The sequence below is a fragment of the Peromyscus californicus genome, unplaced genomic scaffold, assembly GCF_007827085.1.
Source record: "Peromyscus californicus insignis strain IS unplaced genomic scaffold, ASM782708v3 Scaffold_2__1_contigs__length_46816999, whole genome shotgun sequence".
In the NCBI taxonomy this organism is placed as follows: Eukaryota; Metazoa; Chordata; class Mammalia; order Rodentia; family Cricetidae; genus Peromyscus; species Peromyscus californicus.
This window is the reverse complement of record NW_026294540.1, coordinates 39,864,686-39,882,761: the sequence shown is the minus strand read 5'-3', so window position 1 is coordinate 39,882,761 and position 18,076 is coordinate 39,864,686. Positions and strand designations below refer to the sequence as shown.

At 46.1% G+C, this 18,076-nt stretch overlaps 1 protein-coding gene across 1 annotated transcript in view; it reads right to left on the bottom strand.

The window, feature by feature from the left end:
- LOC128120472 (protein POLR1D-like) overlaps positions 1-18,076 on the bottom strand; it is a 34,361-nt gene that overhangs the window by 9,029 nt on the left and 7,256 nt on the right. The window contains exon 2 of the mRNA XM_052754526.1: positions 2,114-2,188. Within this exon, the coding sequence (XP_052610486.1) occupies positions 2,114-2,188 (75 nt within the window). The remainder of the gene's footprint in view (positions 1-2,113; positions 2,189-18,076) is intronic.

The following is an 18,076-nucleotide window of genomic DNA, read 5'->3' as shown; positions in this document are numbered from 1 at the left end:
AACACCACAATGAAGGAAAACAAGTTCTTTGTATCTTCTTTTGTCTTCTAGAAATACAGTCAAATTTTAGACCACTTGAAATACTTCCTTTCTTTGTGCCTCTGGGCTAAGACACCCACTCAATGGTTTATTCAGGGCTATTTGCTTGATTTTGCTTGATTTTTAGGAGTTAGGAATTTTTTCTTTATTTTGATTTAATTTAGCCTATATTTTATGAAAAATATGTGCATGTTTCTAAAAGTTACAAAACAAAGGGCCGGAATGTAGCTCAGTTGGCAGAGTACTTGCCTAGCTGGCTTATACAAAGCCCTGGGTTAGAGCCCCAGAAACACATGCCTGTAATGTTACCACTTGGGAGGCAGAGACAGTAGGGTCAGAATTTTAAAATCAAGGCGGTGGAGAGACAGCTCAGGGGTTAAGAGCACACACTGTGCTAGCAGAGAAGACCAGAGTTTGATTCCCAGCACCCACACAAGGCCGCTTACAACAGCCTCGAACTGCAGCCCCAAGGGTTGGTCAGAGGGCAGCTGCACACATGTGCATGCATACACACAACTGAAAAAAATAAGTCTTAAAAAAATTCAAAGCCATTCTTGGCTCCTTGGGGAGCTTACAGGTAGCCTGAGGTACAAGAGACCCTGTCTCAAAAACAAAGCAAAGGGTGGGGAGATGACTCAGTGGTTAGGGCCACTGGCTGCTCTTGCAGAACTGGAGTTCTATTCCCAGCACCCACATAACTGCCCATAACCCCAGTTCCAGGGGATCTGACACCCTCTTCTGGCCTCCCTGGGCATCAGGCATTTACATGTGGTGCACAGATATACATGAAGGCAAAACACCCACACCTATAAAATAAGAAAAACAGGCATAAAGGTAACAGCTGAAAAATGGAGAGGAGCGCTGTGAAAGCTGTCTTCTGGCCATGACATGGCATCACACTCATGACCTCAGAGCAGCTGTGCTCACCTGCACAAAAGCAGGCCAGCCCCAGTCATAGCACAGGTGGGGTAGGTAACCTCTAGGCACCAGGCCTCACTGAGGAGCTCCCACCGGAAGCTGACAGGCTGGCTGGGGGAGGGAAGGGTGTCAGGCTTCCGTGCTCCAGTGGATGGCCACAGACCCACACACATATGGGCAGCACTAACTAGACTTAGTGGGTTGTTTAAAAAAAAGTAAGAAGTTGGGACGGGGAACATGGGGTGGGATATGGGGGGAGTTGGAAGGGGAAAACTGGAGACAGATATGATCATATTTCATTGTATACATGTATGCAAATCTCATTTTATATAAAGGGGAGTGGGAAACAAAACACTAAACAAGATAGAGAGGGAACTCAAGCTTTTATTGTACCCTTGTGTTCCACTGTGGCCAACCATTGATTGTAGGTAAGAGAGGGCATCAGCACATTTCCAGAGAGTAGCTACTGAATGCTGTTACTAAAGGCATGCCTACCGACTAGAGTAGCTACTGAATGCTGTTACTAAAGGCATGCTTACAGACTAGAATTAGGTCTTAAGGTTAAATTCGTCCTCTGCGCATATGATTTTACATTCTGTTTGTTTAGTTTGTGTGCATGTGGAGGGCAGAAGAGAACTTGAGGCAGTCAGTTCTCTCCTTCCACTGTGTGGGTCGCTGAGATCAAACTCAGGTTGTCAGGCAAGAAGTGCCTTTCCCACTGAGCCCTCACCTACTCCCTTATTACTAACTTTGAACACATTTGCAGTCTGTACAGAAACTCCAGGGTAAATGCTGGCCCTACTGGCTAAAGCAGTGATGGTCACAGGTTCAATACTGCTATTCGGGCCCAGAGGTATCTCCAAGTCTCAGGCTGCCTTGTGAGTTAACTCAGTGAGAAACCCATCGTATGTTCTCTGAACACACCCGCTGCCCACTGTGCCTCGCTAGAGCTCAGCTCTCCACAGTGTTATTATCCTACACTAGCCTCTGGGTGATTTCCACAGCACCCAAGGCTTTGCAGCCTCTATTCACATTCTGCTATCTCCAGCTAAGACTTACAGGCTGGCCTCACCCTCGTGACATCCTCCTGCCTCAGCCTCCTGGTTTTGTTGTTGTTTGCTTTTTAAGTTTTAAGGAGGCTCACTTAAGAACTTACCAGCCCATTGGTCCCATTGTTTCTGCTCTAGTTTTCCCACGCTTTGCCTCCTTCAGCAATTCTTCTATGGCTTTCCTGTTGGGAGAAGGGAAGATGTCTGAAAAGCAGCCACAAACAAATTTCTGGAAATCATTATTGCATGACTAGAACCCTGCTGGGACAACTATCTAAAAATGGCTAATAGTTTTCAATACAAAACTGAAACAGCAACTCTCCCCCTCCCCCTCCCTGTGTGTTGCTATAGACCAAACCTAGGGCCTCACATGCTAGGCAAGCACTCTACTACAGAGCTACATCCCCAGCCCTGAAAAAGAAGTGGTTTATGGGGGGGGGGGGGACAAACTGGAAATTGCAATATAAATTATTAAACCATATATCCTTAATGTAAGACATCTGTCTCATCTTAATTTGAAAAATAACCAAAAGACATGAGTTGCCAGATGAATGTGTGTGTGTGTGTGTGTGTGCATTTAAAATTTTCATAATAGTGAAGAAATGACAGTCTGAGGCTATAGCTCAGGGCCAGAGCATCTGCCTAATATGTATGAGGTGCCAAGTGCTAGATTTGATCCCTAGCACCGTCCTTAACACACACACACACACACACACACACACACACAAACACACCCTCCCCACCCCCATCCACACATCCACACACTCCCATTCACACACACCCCCATTGACACACACACCCCCATTGACGTGCGCGCGCGCACACACACACACACCTGTCAAGCCAGGTGTGGTTTGCTGTGAGTTTGGGGGCAGCCCAGCTACCATGAGACTGTGTCTCAGAAACCAAAACAACAACAGGGACCAAGAAACTAAACAAGCCTGAAATGTCAGTTAAGCCAACAGTGGTGACTACTTCTGTGCATTAGTGAGGGCGTACTCTCTCCTCCACACATGAAGGAAAAAGTTGAGAGGGGCTGGGTATGGTGGCACACACCTTGAATCTCAGCACCAGCTTGGTCTCCATAGGGAGTTCTACATTAGCCATTTCCAACCAGTTCCAGACACTGGCCTGCACTCCTTTTAACTACAGGAAGGAGACTGCACTGTCTGCTATGATGGCAGCTTAGGCTTCTTACTAAAGAGAGGACTGCTGCGTGCCCGTTAGAATCACCTAACACCTAAGTCTAATAAATTCGCTTGAGATAACTCGGTTTGCGTTTTTCTTTCAGGAAATGTGACATTGATCTGTGTGTGTGCACCAGCACAGCAGTGAAGATCGGAGGGCAGCCTGTGTGAGCTGTTCTCTCCTCCCATATGTGGGTTCTGGGGACCCAACTCAGAGCAGGGTTGGGAGGCCTTCCTCACTGAGTCACCTCGCCTGCCTCATCCCCATTTCTGGGTTAGAATGGCGTCAGTCTATGTGGCAGTGAGTATTGAAGGCAACTAAAGGAAGAACGAGCAGTGAAGAGTGATACAGGACAAAGGAGAGGGAAGCACAAGGACTAAGTGACAGCAGCTGTATCCCAGGCAGTGGCTCAGCTCTGAGTCAGGTGACCTGCAGACGGCCGGAGCTGAGGGACAGCAGGGACACAGGCCGCACATACAGCACCTGCCCCCTGTGCCTTCCCAAGTCTAACGTCACCTTTGATCAACTAACTAGAGAGCACAGGCTGTGTCACAGGGCGGCGGAAAACAGGTTCAGATAAAGGATGTGTTCAAACAAGCACGACTCGTGACAAAGCACAGGCTTCTCAGGGAAGTGGCGGCGCCTGCACCATCCACACAGACGGTGCACAATGTGAGAGGAGTTTCGCTGTGGTCATCTGACTTTCTTCCCACAGGGCAGTGATAAGACCCGGAGAGGAAAGTGGACAGCCTGCTAGATCTTCCGTAAGATGTGTGAGGCTGGAGAGGGTGAGGGAAGCCGGGTGTGGTGGCTAGAGCCTGGAATCCCAGCACTAGAGTCTGAGACAAGAGAATCCCCATAATTTTAAGGCGAGTACTAGGACAGCCTGGGCTACAGAGAGAGGTCCTGTCTTGAACAAACAAAAAACCATAAGCAGATGACTGGATTTCCAGAGCTCCTGCCGAGCCCACAGTGACAAGTAGTTGTGTGGATCTGTAGAAACAAGACAGCGTATAGGGTCTTCATGATTTACTGTCTAAAATCATAGATGAAGAAATCTGGGATATCTGAACTTAATTTCAGAAAACCATTTGATTATCTGGGGTCACCTGTTAGCAGCCAAGGAGGAAAGTTTACATTGCAGAGGTTTGGGAGACAAGGAAAAACTCAACTGGAACATTGAGGTAATTGCAAAGTGAAAAAAGAATTATTCATAGATACAAGATGGAAGGTCTGGGCGTGGTGATGTGTGCCTGAGGCCCCAGCATTCAGGAGGTTGAGAAAGGAAGTTCCATTCCAGTGAGCATGAAGCCAGCCTGGGATACACAATAAAACTACACCTTAAAAAACACCTTTAATCCCAGTATCAGGGAGGCAGAGGCAGGATCTCTGCGAGTTTGAGGTCAGCCTGGTCTACAGAGAGTTCCAGGACAGCCAGGGCTACACAGAGAAAATCTGTTTTTTGTGCCCAAAAAACAAAACCCCATATGAACAAATGAACAAATCCCGCACCTGTAATCTCAGAATTTGAGAGGTAGAGGGAGGAGGATCAGGAGTTCAAGGCCATTCTCAGCTATGAGGACATATATGAGACCCCATTCATAACCCCCTAAAATGACAAAAAAATGGAGGCACAAAACAACGTCTGTAGTTGTATTAAATCTAGTCATTAGTTGGTAAATCCGCACATCCCAAGGTAAGCCAGGCCTTTCCCTACAAAGGCTATTAGTGGGTACTGCAAAGGGAGATGACACATGAACTCTAAAGCTGAATGTAGTGGTGCACGTATTAAAGGAGGCAAGGGATCAGGAGCACACTTCGTAGGCTCTCTTTGTAGCTCTGGCTGGCCTGAATGCCTTATGTAGACCAGGCTGGCCTCAAACTCACCAAGATCTGCCTGCCTCTGACTCCGCAGCTGGGATAGCAGGCATGTATGATACTGTGTCAGGCTTGGTTTTTGAAAACACTTGTGCCATGAACTTGAGTGAAGTACTATTGAAACCCTTCCATTTCCTGTCCATACAGACCAAAGAGAAAGAAGAAAAGTACCATTTAATCAATGACAAAAATCAAACAGAGATATAGAGGGCTGCTTTTAGTAGTGATGGTGATGGTCTCAGCTGCCTCACAAGGTTGCTAAGAGGTGGGTATTTCATTTGGATCCAACTGCTCTGGATTTCACAATAAATATGAAGTCCAGTTTTACCTTCTTCAGGTCAGGGGACTCATCTCTTACAGTGGAGCTCTCCCTGAGCCTGGTACACACACACTGGATTCTCAGTTTGATATGGGCAATTTGAATTGGGATATGGTAAAATACCAAATTCACAAGAACTAAAACACCTCAGTATAACGGACCCAAAGAGACACTTCCCTAAGAAGACCTGAGAGCTAGGAAGGCAGTTCAGTGGGTGGAGTGTTTGCCAGGCAAGGCTGAGGACTGGGGTCTGGATCCCAGGACCCGTGTCAACAGCCAGGCTGGCGGTGCTGTGTGGGGAGGGTACACAAGCTCAGGGGCTGCAGCCTTGCCGGGGAAGCAGGCCACTGAGGGAGAGCTGTGAGGGTTGTTAACCTTGCCTCTCTCCCCACTTTCTCGCTCTCTCTGCTTTCTGTGTGTGACTGAGATGGGATCTGTCATCTTGTCACACACACAGGAATTCTTCTCGGCCTTAAAAAAGAAGGAAGTACTGCTACTTATGGTGACACAGACAACACACTGACCAGGGGATGGGCCAGGAATCAAGGAGCAAATGTCCTGTCATCTTACTTACACTGGAAGCTAAAGAGCTCAAGTTCAGAAGCAGACCGGTGCTAACCAGGGCGGGGGGATGGAGGGAGGGGGGTCTGGGAGATGAAGGGAGCCACTGTGCAGCGTGGCGACTTTCACAGCAAGCACCGAAGCCTTGAAGATCTCCAGAGTCTCATCACAGGAAGAAAAACTCACGTGAAGTAATGACGGCACCATTCCATGGTGTTTGGCGGACTGCAGAGCAGCGTTCTCAACCTCCCTGGAGCTGCGACCCTTTACAACAGTTCCTCACGTTGTGGTGACCCCAACTTAGAATTATTTTCATTGCTACTCCGTAACTAATGTTGCTACTGTTGTGGACTGTAATGTAAACATCTGTGCTTTCGAGGTCTGAGGCGACCTCTGTGAAAGGGCTGTCTGGCCCCAAAGAGTCACGCCCCACAGGTTGAGAAGCACTGCTTTAAAGCATGGCATACACACTGAATGGGCACCGTTTATTATTTTATATATTTACTTATTACTTTAAGTAAATACTGTATCTGTAGCGGAAGAGCAGACAACCGGTGACAGGGAGGTGGAGGCAGACACGGTGAGAACAAGGCCAGAGACGGACAAGCACGGGCCTGGTGAGCAACTGACTGTAGTGACCGTGCACAGCACACACACATGCACCACTGCCCCTGGTCACTAGGAGACTGCAGTCCTCACAACTGACTGTAGTGACCGTGCACAGCACACACACATGCACCACTGCCCCTGGTCACTAGGCGAGTTCAGTCCTCACAACTGACTGTAGTGACCGTGCACGGCACACACACATGCACCACTGCCCCTGGTCACTAGGAGACTGCAGTCCTCACAACTGACTGTAGTGACCGTGCACGGCACACACACATGCACCACTGCCCCTGGTCACGAGGAGAGTGCAGTCCTCACTACAGATGCAGGAGGCCAAGCTAGAGTTCTTCCTTCACGGTTAAGGATTTTGATCTCGGGCTGTGCAAAAGTCTCAGCAAGCACACCTATCTCGAAAACACCCTTTTCCTGGTGAGTGAGAGACCCACCAGAGGGAATGGGCCTCTGCTTTGGTTTCACTCCATTGTACAGAAGGAAAAGCCTCGTTTACACAAGCAGAAACCCCGAAGCTCCATTTCCTGGAGAAGTTGCTAATGAAATGGAAGCATAACGTGTCAGCTAACTTTGGACAGTCCCGACGCCTGGCACAGCTCCGCTGCATGGCTGGCTGACCGCAGCACTGTATCTGCTGCTCCGCTGCATGGCTGGCTGACCGCAGGCAGCACTGTATCTGCTGCTCCGCTGCATGGCTGGCTGACCGCAGCACTGTATCTACTGCTCCACTGCATGGCTGGCTGACTGCAGTACTGTATCTGCTGTCACAGCAGGTCCGCTGCTCTATAGCATGGAGTAAAGCTTGGCTGGTCAGTGACCATGGCGCAGAAACAGGCACTCAGGTGCCAGCATACCCCCACAGGGACACCACACCACAACTTCCACCAGGCTCCATTTCTTCAAGGTTTCTCCACCTCCCAAAGCACCAAGCTGGGAATCGACCCTTCAGCAGGTGGACCTTTGGGGGTCATCTAAGAGCAAACCATGGTGTGTGAAGTCACGTACACTCTAGGATCACAAACTACAATGAGGAGAGGGAAGGCTGGTACTCCTGGGAATTCTTTCCTCTCCTTTTCCCCACCCAGTACAAGGTCTCATTATGTAGCTCCAGCTGTCCTGGACCTCACTATGTAGACCAGGCTGATCTTGAACTCACAGAGATCTGCCTGCCACCCCTCCCCGCAAGTGCTAGGATTAAAGTGTGCGCCACTGTGCCTGGCCAGTAATGTTTTCTTAATATAAAGCTCTTTTCACTCAAGGATGCAAGTCAAAACACAATGACGGTGTTTCCTGTGTTATGAATTGCACTGAGTACAGGACCGGTGACAGCAACGTTGCATATGACATATGACATGCAATGACATACTTTGTCTCAGGTAATTTTTCTTTGGATACTGACATAATACTCACTACTGGGGATGTGATACAAACTAATGGCAGCAGTACCTATGTACCTACCAAGCACCTATGCCTAACCCTCAGCTCCTCTGTGCCAATCCATAGAGAAGGAAGTAAGAAACCGAGGAGATTGCAAAACTACCCAATGTCACAATGACCAGTAAGCAATGGTGCTGTGATGTAAATCCAGGCGGGCCAACTCTCGGACCCAGGGTCTTAACGCTTTTATCACAGCTCTTCTGCAAGGTGTGGAAAACCTCTAGAACTTAGTCTAGTGAGCCACATACAGGGATGCTTGTGTGTGTGTGTGTGTGTGTGTGTGTGTGTGTGTGTGTGTGTGTGTGCGCGCGCACAAGTATGACACACGCGGTGACACGGGAGGGGTTTATTTATGACAGGAGCTGCTTAGTGGAGAGCGGGCCCCAAACCCTTCACCTGGACTTCTGTTCTCAACCCGCTGCAGTTACTCATCTGCAGGTGCCTGCTCAGAGCAGGCTATTACCACAGAGATGACTTCTGCAGCTCAGAGTCGTGTGGGTTGATTCTTACTACCTCAGCTCTTAGAAGGAAACATCTCTCAGTTTATAGGCCACCTGCTTCACCACAGATACACTGACCTCATTTTCAAAGCACAAGTATTCTGACAAATATTTATTCCTAAATCTTGATATAGAAAAAGTCACTAATTTTTACCTCATATTACAAGACCTGAGCAAACATGCCATGGTGTACACACATACATGAAGAAAAACATCTCCTACTGAAACTAAGTGTGAGGCGGTAGTGTGGGGCTGCTTGGGAAACAATCAACTCAAAGGAGAAAAGCCCGTGGATTACGAAACCTAAGAGCAGCACATCTGTTTGATAGGCCAACTGTTAGGGTGAAAAGTCTACGTATATGCCCTACTGAAATACTAGTTGGGAGAATTAAAAATAAAGAGAGAATAAGGTCAAAATAATTATTAAGCTTTTTTTACTCAATAAAAACATTTGTTTGCTCTTCGAGAAGACAGATGAAAAAATAGTACAGGTGGAAAAAATGATTTTTGTCTTGAAAAATGAGTGTGGAAGGAAGCCAATATCCTAGCCCCTTCCCCAAAAGCTAATAGCTAATATGGCAGCTGCTTGAACCGAGCAAAAGATAGGAAATGTGACCAATGACTGAAAAGCAGAGACACAAAATAAAATCCCAACTCTTACCAAGGAGCAGCACAAAATACAAACAGGAGAAAGGTACAGAAACTGTGCCAAAGTAAACACCACAGTGAATAGTTTCTTGGGTTTGCTACCACAGCTCCCTGAGATTGGGCACAAGTCTGGCCTATTCCTTTGATAAACATACCAGACACAGAGGCCCTGCAGACTGTCCTAAGCCTGCCGCAGAGCTCTCGGCTTTTGGCCTTGAGGACAGCAGTCAGTGCAGGTCTGGTCAGCCCGCAGAGGTGTCCTCCTCAGTGTGCACAGGCTGAGGGGGCACACACTAGAAAACAAGCTGTCCCCTACAGACCTCGGTCACTGACTCACCAGGTGAGTATAAATTACACCCAGAGCTAAAAGTCCAGGAATGGAAAACAATGAAGAGAAATATCCAGAACTACAGGCTCCTTAAAAAGTGTTTTCATGTTTTAACACATGTAGAAACTAGTCCTTTGAGTCTGCTGTTTTTAAGGTAAATAGTATACCTATCATTAACTGGACTGAGAGGTTTTTTTTTTAAACTAAGATATAAAACACTGTACATCTAAAGTTTGGGCTGGAGGCTAAGGAGAAGGCTCAGTGGTTAAGAGCACTGGCTGCTCTTTCAGAGGACCCGGGTTCCATTCCCAGCACTCACATGGCAGCTCCCAACTGTCTGTTAACTCCAGTTCCAGGGACCCGACACCCTCATAAGGACACACATGCAGGCAAAAACACAAATGCACATGAAATAAAAATGAACAATTAAAGTTTGGGCTGGAGAGGTGGCTCAGCGGTTAGAGCACTGGCTGCTCTTACAGAAGACCTGGGTTTGGTTCCCAGCACCCACATGGCAGCTCACACCCACCTGTGACTACAGTTACTGGGGATCCAACACCCTCTTCTGGCCTCCACAGGTATACTTATATATATGCTGGCCAACACTCATACACACGATGAACAACAAATTGATCTTTAAAAACAAGCCTAGCAATACACTTGAGAAGAGAAGAAAAGCCCACACTCTACACCTCTTACCGAGGACTAAGTATCTGGGGCTGGGCCTAAGAGCATGGAGCAGAGTGTGGCTCAGGAGGAAAGAGATGACAAAGAGCTATAGAAACCGGGCATGCAGCCCACACCAGGGCAAGGGTGCCTGGTTCCACAACCTGGATTGCCAAGACCAGCCGCCTCCTGACCACCAGACACTTCTAACTTCCAGATTTTAGGCATCAAACACTGCTTTGAGAGATAAATTAATCTCCTCTGCAAAAGCAGTGGAGATTAACAAAACACGGACACATTTACAGCCATTTTTACACCAAGAATTAAGTACAAACATCTACTCTACAGATAATTTACTAAAACAAGTCAGCAAATTCTTGATTCCTTAAGTCCTGCCCTCTCAAGCTTCAAGTTGTTATTCAGATACTAACTCATACAGAATGAACTTAAGTAGGGAATGAAATTCCAAATCCCAATTCACAATTAAGAAAACATCCTATTTAATACACATACCATGTCTTGGGGAAAAATCTATAATATAGTAGCTTAATAGAATCCAGAAATTGAACACACACACAGGGAGGGGGTGTCTAACTTGGTCCTCTGAAGGAGATGTTTTTAAAAAAAGCTCAAAGTACTGAATTTAGGTGGTTCACTGAGCAAGCAGGCCCAGACTCTCTGACTAGAAAGTAAAGTGATGTAAACATTTACCTTCAAAGCTGAGGGATGCTGTGGGGCTCTGATGCAATGCAAACATGTTCCGATGCGAACTTAGTTCAATGGCAGGGCTAGTATGGTGGTTCACACCTACAATCACAGCACCTGGGAAGCTGAGGATGAAGCAACCTGGTTGACAGAGTGAGTTTTAGGCCAGTCAGGGCTCCACAGTGAGATCCTTTCTTGAAATAAAAGCATAACCACTAGGAAGGACACCGAGATAAAGAACAGGAAGGAGCCAGCTAAAGCGAGCAAGCCAAGACAGAAGATTCCATTAGACTGTCAACTTGGTTGCTTCTGTCCCATCACACACGAGCTGCTAAATGGAAGAGTGTCAGAGCAATGCACTCAGTGTCTGGGGTATCAGAAACCAGCAGTGTGACAATCGAGACCCAGCACACACCAAGGTAGGACTGTGTTACTCAGACACCGTCTCACAGGGCATCAAAATGCTTCAACACAATCTTCTAGCCCTTCCTTCACGGACGCCCAGCTTTAAACAGCTGTCCCTCCTAGAAGCACCTTCTCTGCTACTGAAACACCATCGTCCTTAAGAGATCAGTAGCTGTAGTTACCTGGATGGAGACGTGCTAGTAAAGAGTCTAGGATGGAGTTAAAAACAGAGCAGGTGCACAGCCAAGACCACAGAGGGACTTCTAAGTGGAAGACCACACTGTCTACTCCAACGGTGACTGTGTCCTCTGCCCAGTCACACACATTCAGGCTGGCTGACACTTTCACTGCAGACGCGGGGCCATGTACCAAACTTGTTTGTCCTTACCCACACTGTGTTTCAAGGCCCCAAACCCAAGTATTTATAGTTCTCTGTTTAATATAATTTACAAAGAAAAAGGCCCAAATGAATGAAAATGCTTTGGTAAAGACCCAAAAACAAAATATTATGTATTTTTTTAAAATTCAAGGTGAAAATTACACACACGTCAGCCTTAGAAGTCAGCTGGCTTACCTCTGTCATACAAAGCCAAGGAACTTAGTTTAGAGACGGTAACTTTCCCAAGACTAATTATTTGACTTGGGGTGGTATTTAATCCAAATTATCAATAGTATCCCTCCCACTACTAAGCAAGGATGGCCTGCCAGTCCCTCTAGGGAGAAGACACGAAGGCTAACTTGCGACATTTCAGCACGTGGTCCCTGAGGACAGCACAAGGACCGGCACTCAGAGCCGCAGTGATGTGCCATGTCCATCATGGGAAACTCACAGCCCAATTTCTTGTCTGAAAGATCCTTCACTGAGCAGAATTAACACACTTCCCGATGCTCTGAGACGAGGGACCACAGTTTCTGTTAGTCTTGAACTGAGAACATTACTGGAATCGCCTGGGAAGGAGACAGCAGCCACAACACTGTGAGCTGATGTGTCATCCAGTTTGGAAATCTGATAGCTTTTGTGGCAGTCCAGAGCACAGAGCTATGAGGTCTGTTAAATGAGACATTCCTACAAGCCTTTTAGAGCGTCTATGGGGACTAAATATAATCATACATAGAGTTATGCAACAATAAGGCACTGAATAAATATAAGGTGCTATTTTAAGGTTTTCAAAATTGATGGCTGTACATTTGTTAAGAAAGCACACAAATATCACCTAATACCCATCACATACACAGTGATTATAGCATGTCACTTCACAGACTCCCAGAAGAACCCTTGACCTTGTTGTCCCCCTGCCCCCTTTTTCCTTTTCTCTTTTCTTTTTTTCTTTTCTCTTTTCTTTTCTTTCCTTCTTTCCTTCCTTCCTTCATTCTTTTTTTTTTTCTTCAAGACAGGGTTTCTCTGTGAAACAGTCCTGGCTGTCTTGGAATTCACTCTGTAGACCAGGCTGGCCTCGAACTCACAGCAATCCACCTGCCTCTGCCTCCCCAGTGCTGGGATTAAACGCGTGGGCCACTACTACCGGCTATGTTGTTCCCCCCTTTTAGTGACAGTCAACTAAGGCTTCGGGGTGGTGGTACTGATATGCCCTAAGAATACAGTAAGGGGCAAAGACGACTCTAAGCTCAAGTCTCTGATCTTGTGTCTGCACAACTTTCTTAGCTCTGAGCAGACTCTAAGCCACTGCCCTTTGCACGGTTAAGACTTGCTAGCTGTAACTTAAGTCAGCCTCCTTAACGTTTACCCGCCCCAGTTTCCTTTCCTGTGGGTGGGAAGCTACCAACTCTGAAAGGAGAGTTAAGATGGTTTCCCACTGGAGTCTGCTGGTCTCACTTTACAGTCAGAGCTGCGTGGTGGTAGGCCATCTGCTTTTGGCTACAAAGAAGCCTCGTTGGCGTTCTCAAGTCTTGGCTTGCTGGGAAGCACACAGTTCAGATAAGGTGGACCCATTAGAAGCACCCAACAGGAAGGAAACCTTCTGCTTTCGGCTGCCTCATGTCTGGGCAGCAGACAGCGACACACCCATAGGCTGACAGTTCTACAGACGAGACTTTTTTAATCAGGGTTCCTAATCCTAAGTCTCGAAAGCCCCCATTTAAGGACAAAGTATAACTTTCCCATGCAGACAGGAGTAAAACTGTAACATCAAGCCTGAAAGCTCAGATCACAGAATCTGATACAGAACATAAATCCAACTCATTCACTCTGACAAAGAAAATGATGGCCGCACTCCACACCTCATCTTTGGAATGCAGTGCTAATTGAAACTTATGTCTCCAATTTCATAGATGAATCATTTTTGAAGAAAAATTCTGCTAAGTATTCTTAGCATCAAGATTTATGCTTAAGTATGCAGAACAGATTAAGCAAGCAAGCCAAGATCTGAAACCACTTTAAATGAGGAATCTCAATGATGCGTGATCCCTGAACTCTGAGTTCCAATTACAACTTATTCTGGGATCCCAGTTGGTTAGAAACTAATACTTATGCAATGCTGCTCTCAGAAGACACGGGTTATTAAATGAAAATTGCAGTGCGAGGCATGGACTACCTCCCTATGAGTTACTGGTGAGGCAGGCTCCAGAGGTCTCCAAAACAACACAGGCTATTACCATTATGGCTACCCTCCATAATAACTACATGGTAAGACCCTATTTGACTGCAGGGCTAGAAAAATCAACCTCAAACCAACCAAGAAAGCTTCCCGCTAGATGGAAGTGTCGGAGGTGCTATGCAGGCTGCTGGAAGAGAAAAGACGTCAGTGACCTTACCCAGCACTGGACCCTGCACGCCACAATGCCAACCTCCCTAGGCAAGACGTGCCTACTGGTGCAATAGTTGCAGTACCGTGAGAGGGTAACTGTCATTTTCTGAGTGAATTTGAGGCCTGTTCCACAGGAGGAAATTCCGTGCCTGGTACTATCATCCTGGTCAAAAGCCCATAGCTGGGGAGGTCATAGGCCCAAGGGCAGAACCTGCTACTATTACGTCACTAAATGGTAATGTTGTCAAATTGCTTTCTTTTTTTTTTTTTTTGGTTTTTCGAGACAGGGTTTCTCTGTGTAGCTTTGCGCCTTTCCTGGTACTCGCTTTGGAGACCAGGCTGGCCTCGAACTCACAGAGATCCGCCTGCCTCTGCCTCCCGAGTGCTGGGATTAAAGGCGTGCGCCACCACCGCCCGGCGTCAAATTGCTTTCTTAACATCTATGTTTCCAGCTACAGACCTGGGCCGCTCTCAGTCTTAGTCAAGAAGCTTCTTCTGTGCAGTGGGCAGCAGGCAATGCGGAGACACTGATTGATCAAAGCGCTGAGCAGAGGCTGAGTGCTCAGCCCTAAACGGGAGATCTTTATCATCGCCACCCGCAGCTCCCAGCCCAGGCTCAGGGACTACCTTGAACAGGAGGCATAAAGAAGAAGAGCCAGAGCATGGGGAGCAGTGTAGTGAAATGCTGCTTCTGGACATGCCACGGCTACAGACGTGGCCACAAACTGATCCAATAGGTATTCCAACAATGGAAATTCAAGTTCAGCTCTTGAGGTATTTAATAAGGAAAAAAAAGTCCATCTTATCAAGCACCCACTATGGACCAAGCACTGTTGCAGGGGCTGCGGATCCATCAGTGTACATTCAGACAAACATCTCTACACTCAGAGTTTATGCTACAACATGCACCAGGTTGTGTGAGTGTGTGGTGGTGGGGTGGTGGTGGAGAGGAAGCGACAATGTAAAATATGTAAATTATGTATATACTTATATGTGTCCATCTGTATAGACGGACACACACATACATTTCAGTGTGAAGGCATAAGTACTACAGAAGGAAACAGCCGGGGAGGGTTTGGGGAAAGAGCCTGCAGTCAAGAGTTAGAAGAAATGGCAGCTATCGTCACTTCCTGCACACAGATTCGATCCATTGACAAACTCATGCTTTTGTCTTCCTGAGTTCACAGTGTCGGCTAATGAGGATGCAAAATCACGTCATTATGAGCTATCAGTCCTCTGGACTTCGTTCTTGTCCTCTCTGTGTAGAATTGACAATCATCATGCATCCTTCAGTCATTCACCAAAAACAAGGATACTCTCACCTTCATATTGAGTTTACAGTTAAAAAGAGTCAGTCAATAAACAAGTCCATCCACTCAGTGAACGACGAGTGCTCTGAAGGAACAGAGGAAGGAGAGGTGATAAAGTAAGACGTGGTTTTGAGGGTATAAGGTGCTGTTTTAGAGGGGACTATTGTAGGCAGCCTCCAAGGCGGTCCTGAGGCTTCCAGTTCCCAATGTTCCAGGTAATCCTGGAACAATTACTTCTGGACTATGGCCTGGATGTACTGATTCACATTTAACAGCAGGATTGGTGAGATGTCCTTTCTGAGATTAGGGTATACAGAGGTTTCTACAGCTGTGATGAAACATCATGGCCAAAAGCAACTTGGGGAGAAAAGGATTATTTTATTTGACTCACACTTTCATATCACAGTTCATCATGAAAAACCGGGCAGGAACCTGCAGGTAGGAGCTGATGCAGAGATCATGGAGGAATGCTGCTTACTGGCTGCTTGCTCTTCATGACTTGCTCAGCCTTTCTTTCTTTTTTTTTTTTTTCTTCTTTTTGGTTTTTTTGAAACAGAGTCTCACTATGTAGACAAGGTTGGCATTGAACTCAGAGATCCGCCTGCTTCCACCTCCTGAGTGCTGGGATTAAAGGTGTGCATCACCACCATTCAGCTAGCCAGCTTTCTTACAGTACGCAGAACCACCAGGCCAGGAGTGGTACCACCCACTATTGGCTGGGCCCTCCCACACCAATAATTGAGAAAATACTTCACTGATCTTATGAAGGCAGTTTCCCAATTGAGGTTCCCTCCTCCCAGATGACTATAGGTTGTGTCAAGTTGACATAAAACTAGCCAAAACAATGACCAATGGTAGACAGTTACAGTGACATTATGGAAGGACAGGGTGACATGCCCATAGAGAACAAGACACAGCCTGTGGACACCATTAGTGTAACCACCATTAACTGGCTTGACCAACCACCAATACAAGATATGCCGTATGAGAGTGTGTACCCACTAGGAACTGTGCTAAGTGTTTTAATTCATTTATTCTTTATAATAATCCTACCAAGTGAGTGTTATTATTTACCCAGGTTACAGATAAAGAATCCAGAGATTCAGAAAAGCCTAGTCATTAATCGATATTCACAAGCTAGGAAGTAGCGGAGCCACCAGGCCTTCTCTCCTTAGAGTTCTCACTAGGCCCTTCTATGATACTGCCCTGAAAAAGAGGGCTCTAGAGAGGAGTCTCTTCTGCCTTGAAAAGGGAAAGAAACCCAAGCTCACATAAGCGAAGCAAACTGGTTGTCTCTTCCTCCTTAGATATTCTAGGCACTTTGATTTTCTCATGAGCTCTTTATGTAGATCCTTTCTTTCTTCCTTTCTTTGTTGTGGAATATTAGTTGAAGATGTGTTGCATTTGTTTATGCCATGGAACATTTGTTTAATTATGCAAAGATGTGTTGCATTCTTTTATGTTGCATTTCTTTAGCCCTGTGAAGCCGTGTTACTGTGCCTGCCTAAAACACTTGCTTGGTCTAATAAAGAGCTGAATGGCCAAAAACTAGGCAGGAGAAAGGACAGGTAGGGTTGGCAGGCAGAGAATAAATAGAAGAGAAGAAGAGTAGAAAGGAGGAGTGAGGAAAAAAAAAAGAGAGGACATCAGGGGCCAGCCACCCAGCTACTCAGCAAGCCATAGAGTAAGAAGTAAAGAAAGGTATATAGAATAGAGAAAGATAAAAGCCCAGAGTCAAAAGGTAAATGGGATAATTTAACTTAAGAAAAGCTGGCTAGAAACAAGCCAAGCTAAGGCCAAACATTCAGAAGTAAGAATAAGTCTCCGTGTGGAAGCTGGGTGGCAGGCCCCCAAAGAGTAAAAAAAGAAAAAAAAAAAACCACTACATTTTTTCCCTCTTATCTCTTTCTCTCTCTTTTTTTCTTTCTTCCTTTCCTCTTTTTGAGACAGGGTCTTTCTATGTAGCCCTAGTTGGTCTAGAACTTGCTCTGTAGACCAGGCTGGGCTCAAACTCACAGATCCCTGCCTGCTTCTGCCTCCTGAGAGAGAGAGCTGGGGTTAAAGGTGTGTGCCAGCATGCCCAGCTGGGGTTTTCCTTTCATGCAGGTAGAAAAGGTTATTTACTAGCAACAGGAGTTATCGACTAAGGCATACATATGGTCTATTTTATGCAATTTATGCTCACTGGCCTAGATTGAGGGCTGGCTTCCAACCAACGTTCCAGATTCCTGGCACTGAACCAGGTACCCATCTGCTATAGATTTTTCATTCCTTTCTCATTTTTCAGTGTGGGGAAGATTTTGAATGTTCCAGCAGAGTCTTAATTTCTTTTTGAAGAGAGGAGAAATCCAACCCACCTATTTTTGATTGCTATATATATTCTATTAATAGAGATGATATTTCAGAATGGCTTTTTAAAAAAAGCTTTAACAAATTGGGAACCTACCATACTTCTTTACAGTGCTCTCTGGGGCTAAAGGAGTCACAGAAACTACTGAGTTTCTGTTCTAAAATTTTCACTCAAGAAGACACATAAACCAACCAGTTCATTCAACATACTGAACAACATTATGATAATCACAATAATCACACTAATCACACTAATATTGATTGACAGGATGCATTTATTGCCTGCCTCTCTTTGCCATTAAAAACTAAACTGCATGCAGGCCAACTTGTTTCCCGCTATACCCCTGTGCTCAAGAGTTATTAACGAATGAATAAAATGTTCTTTTATAT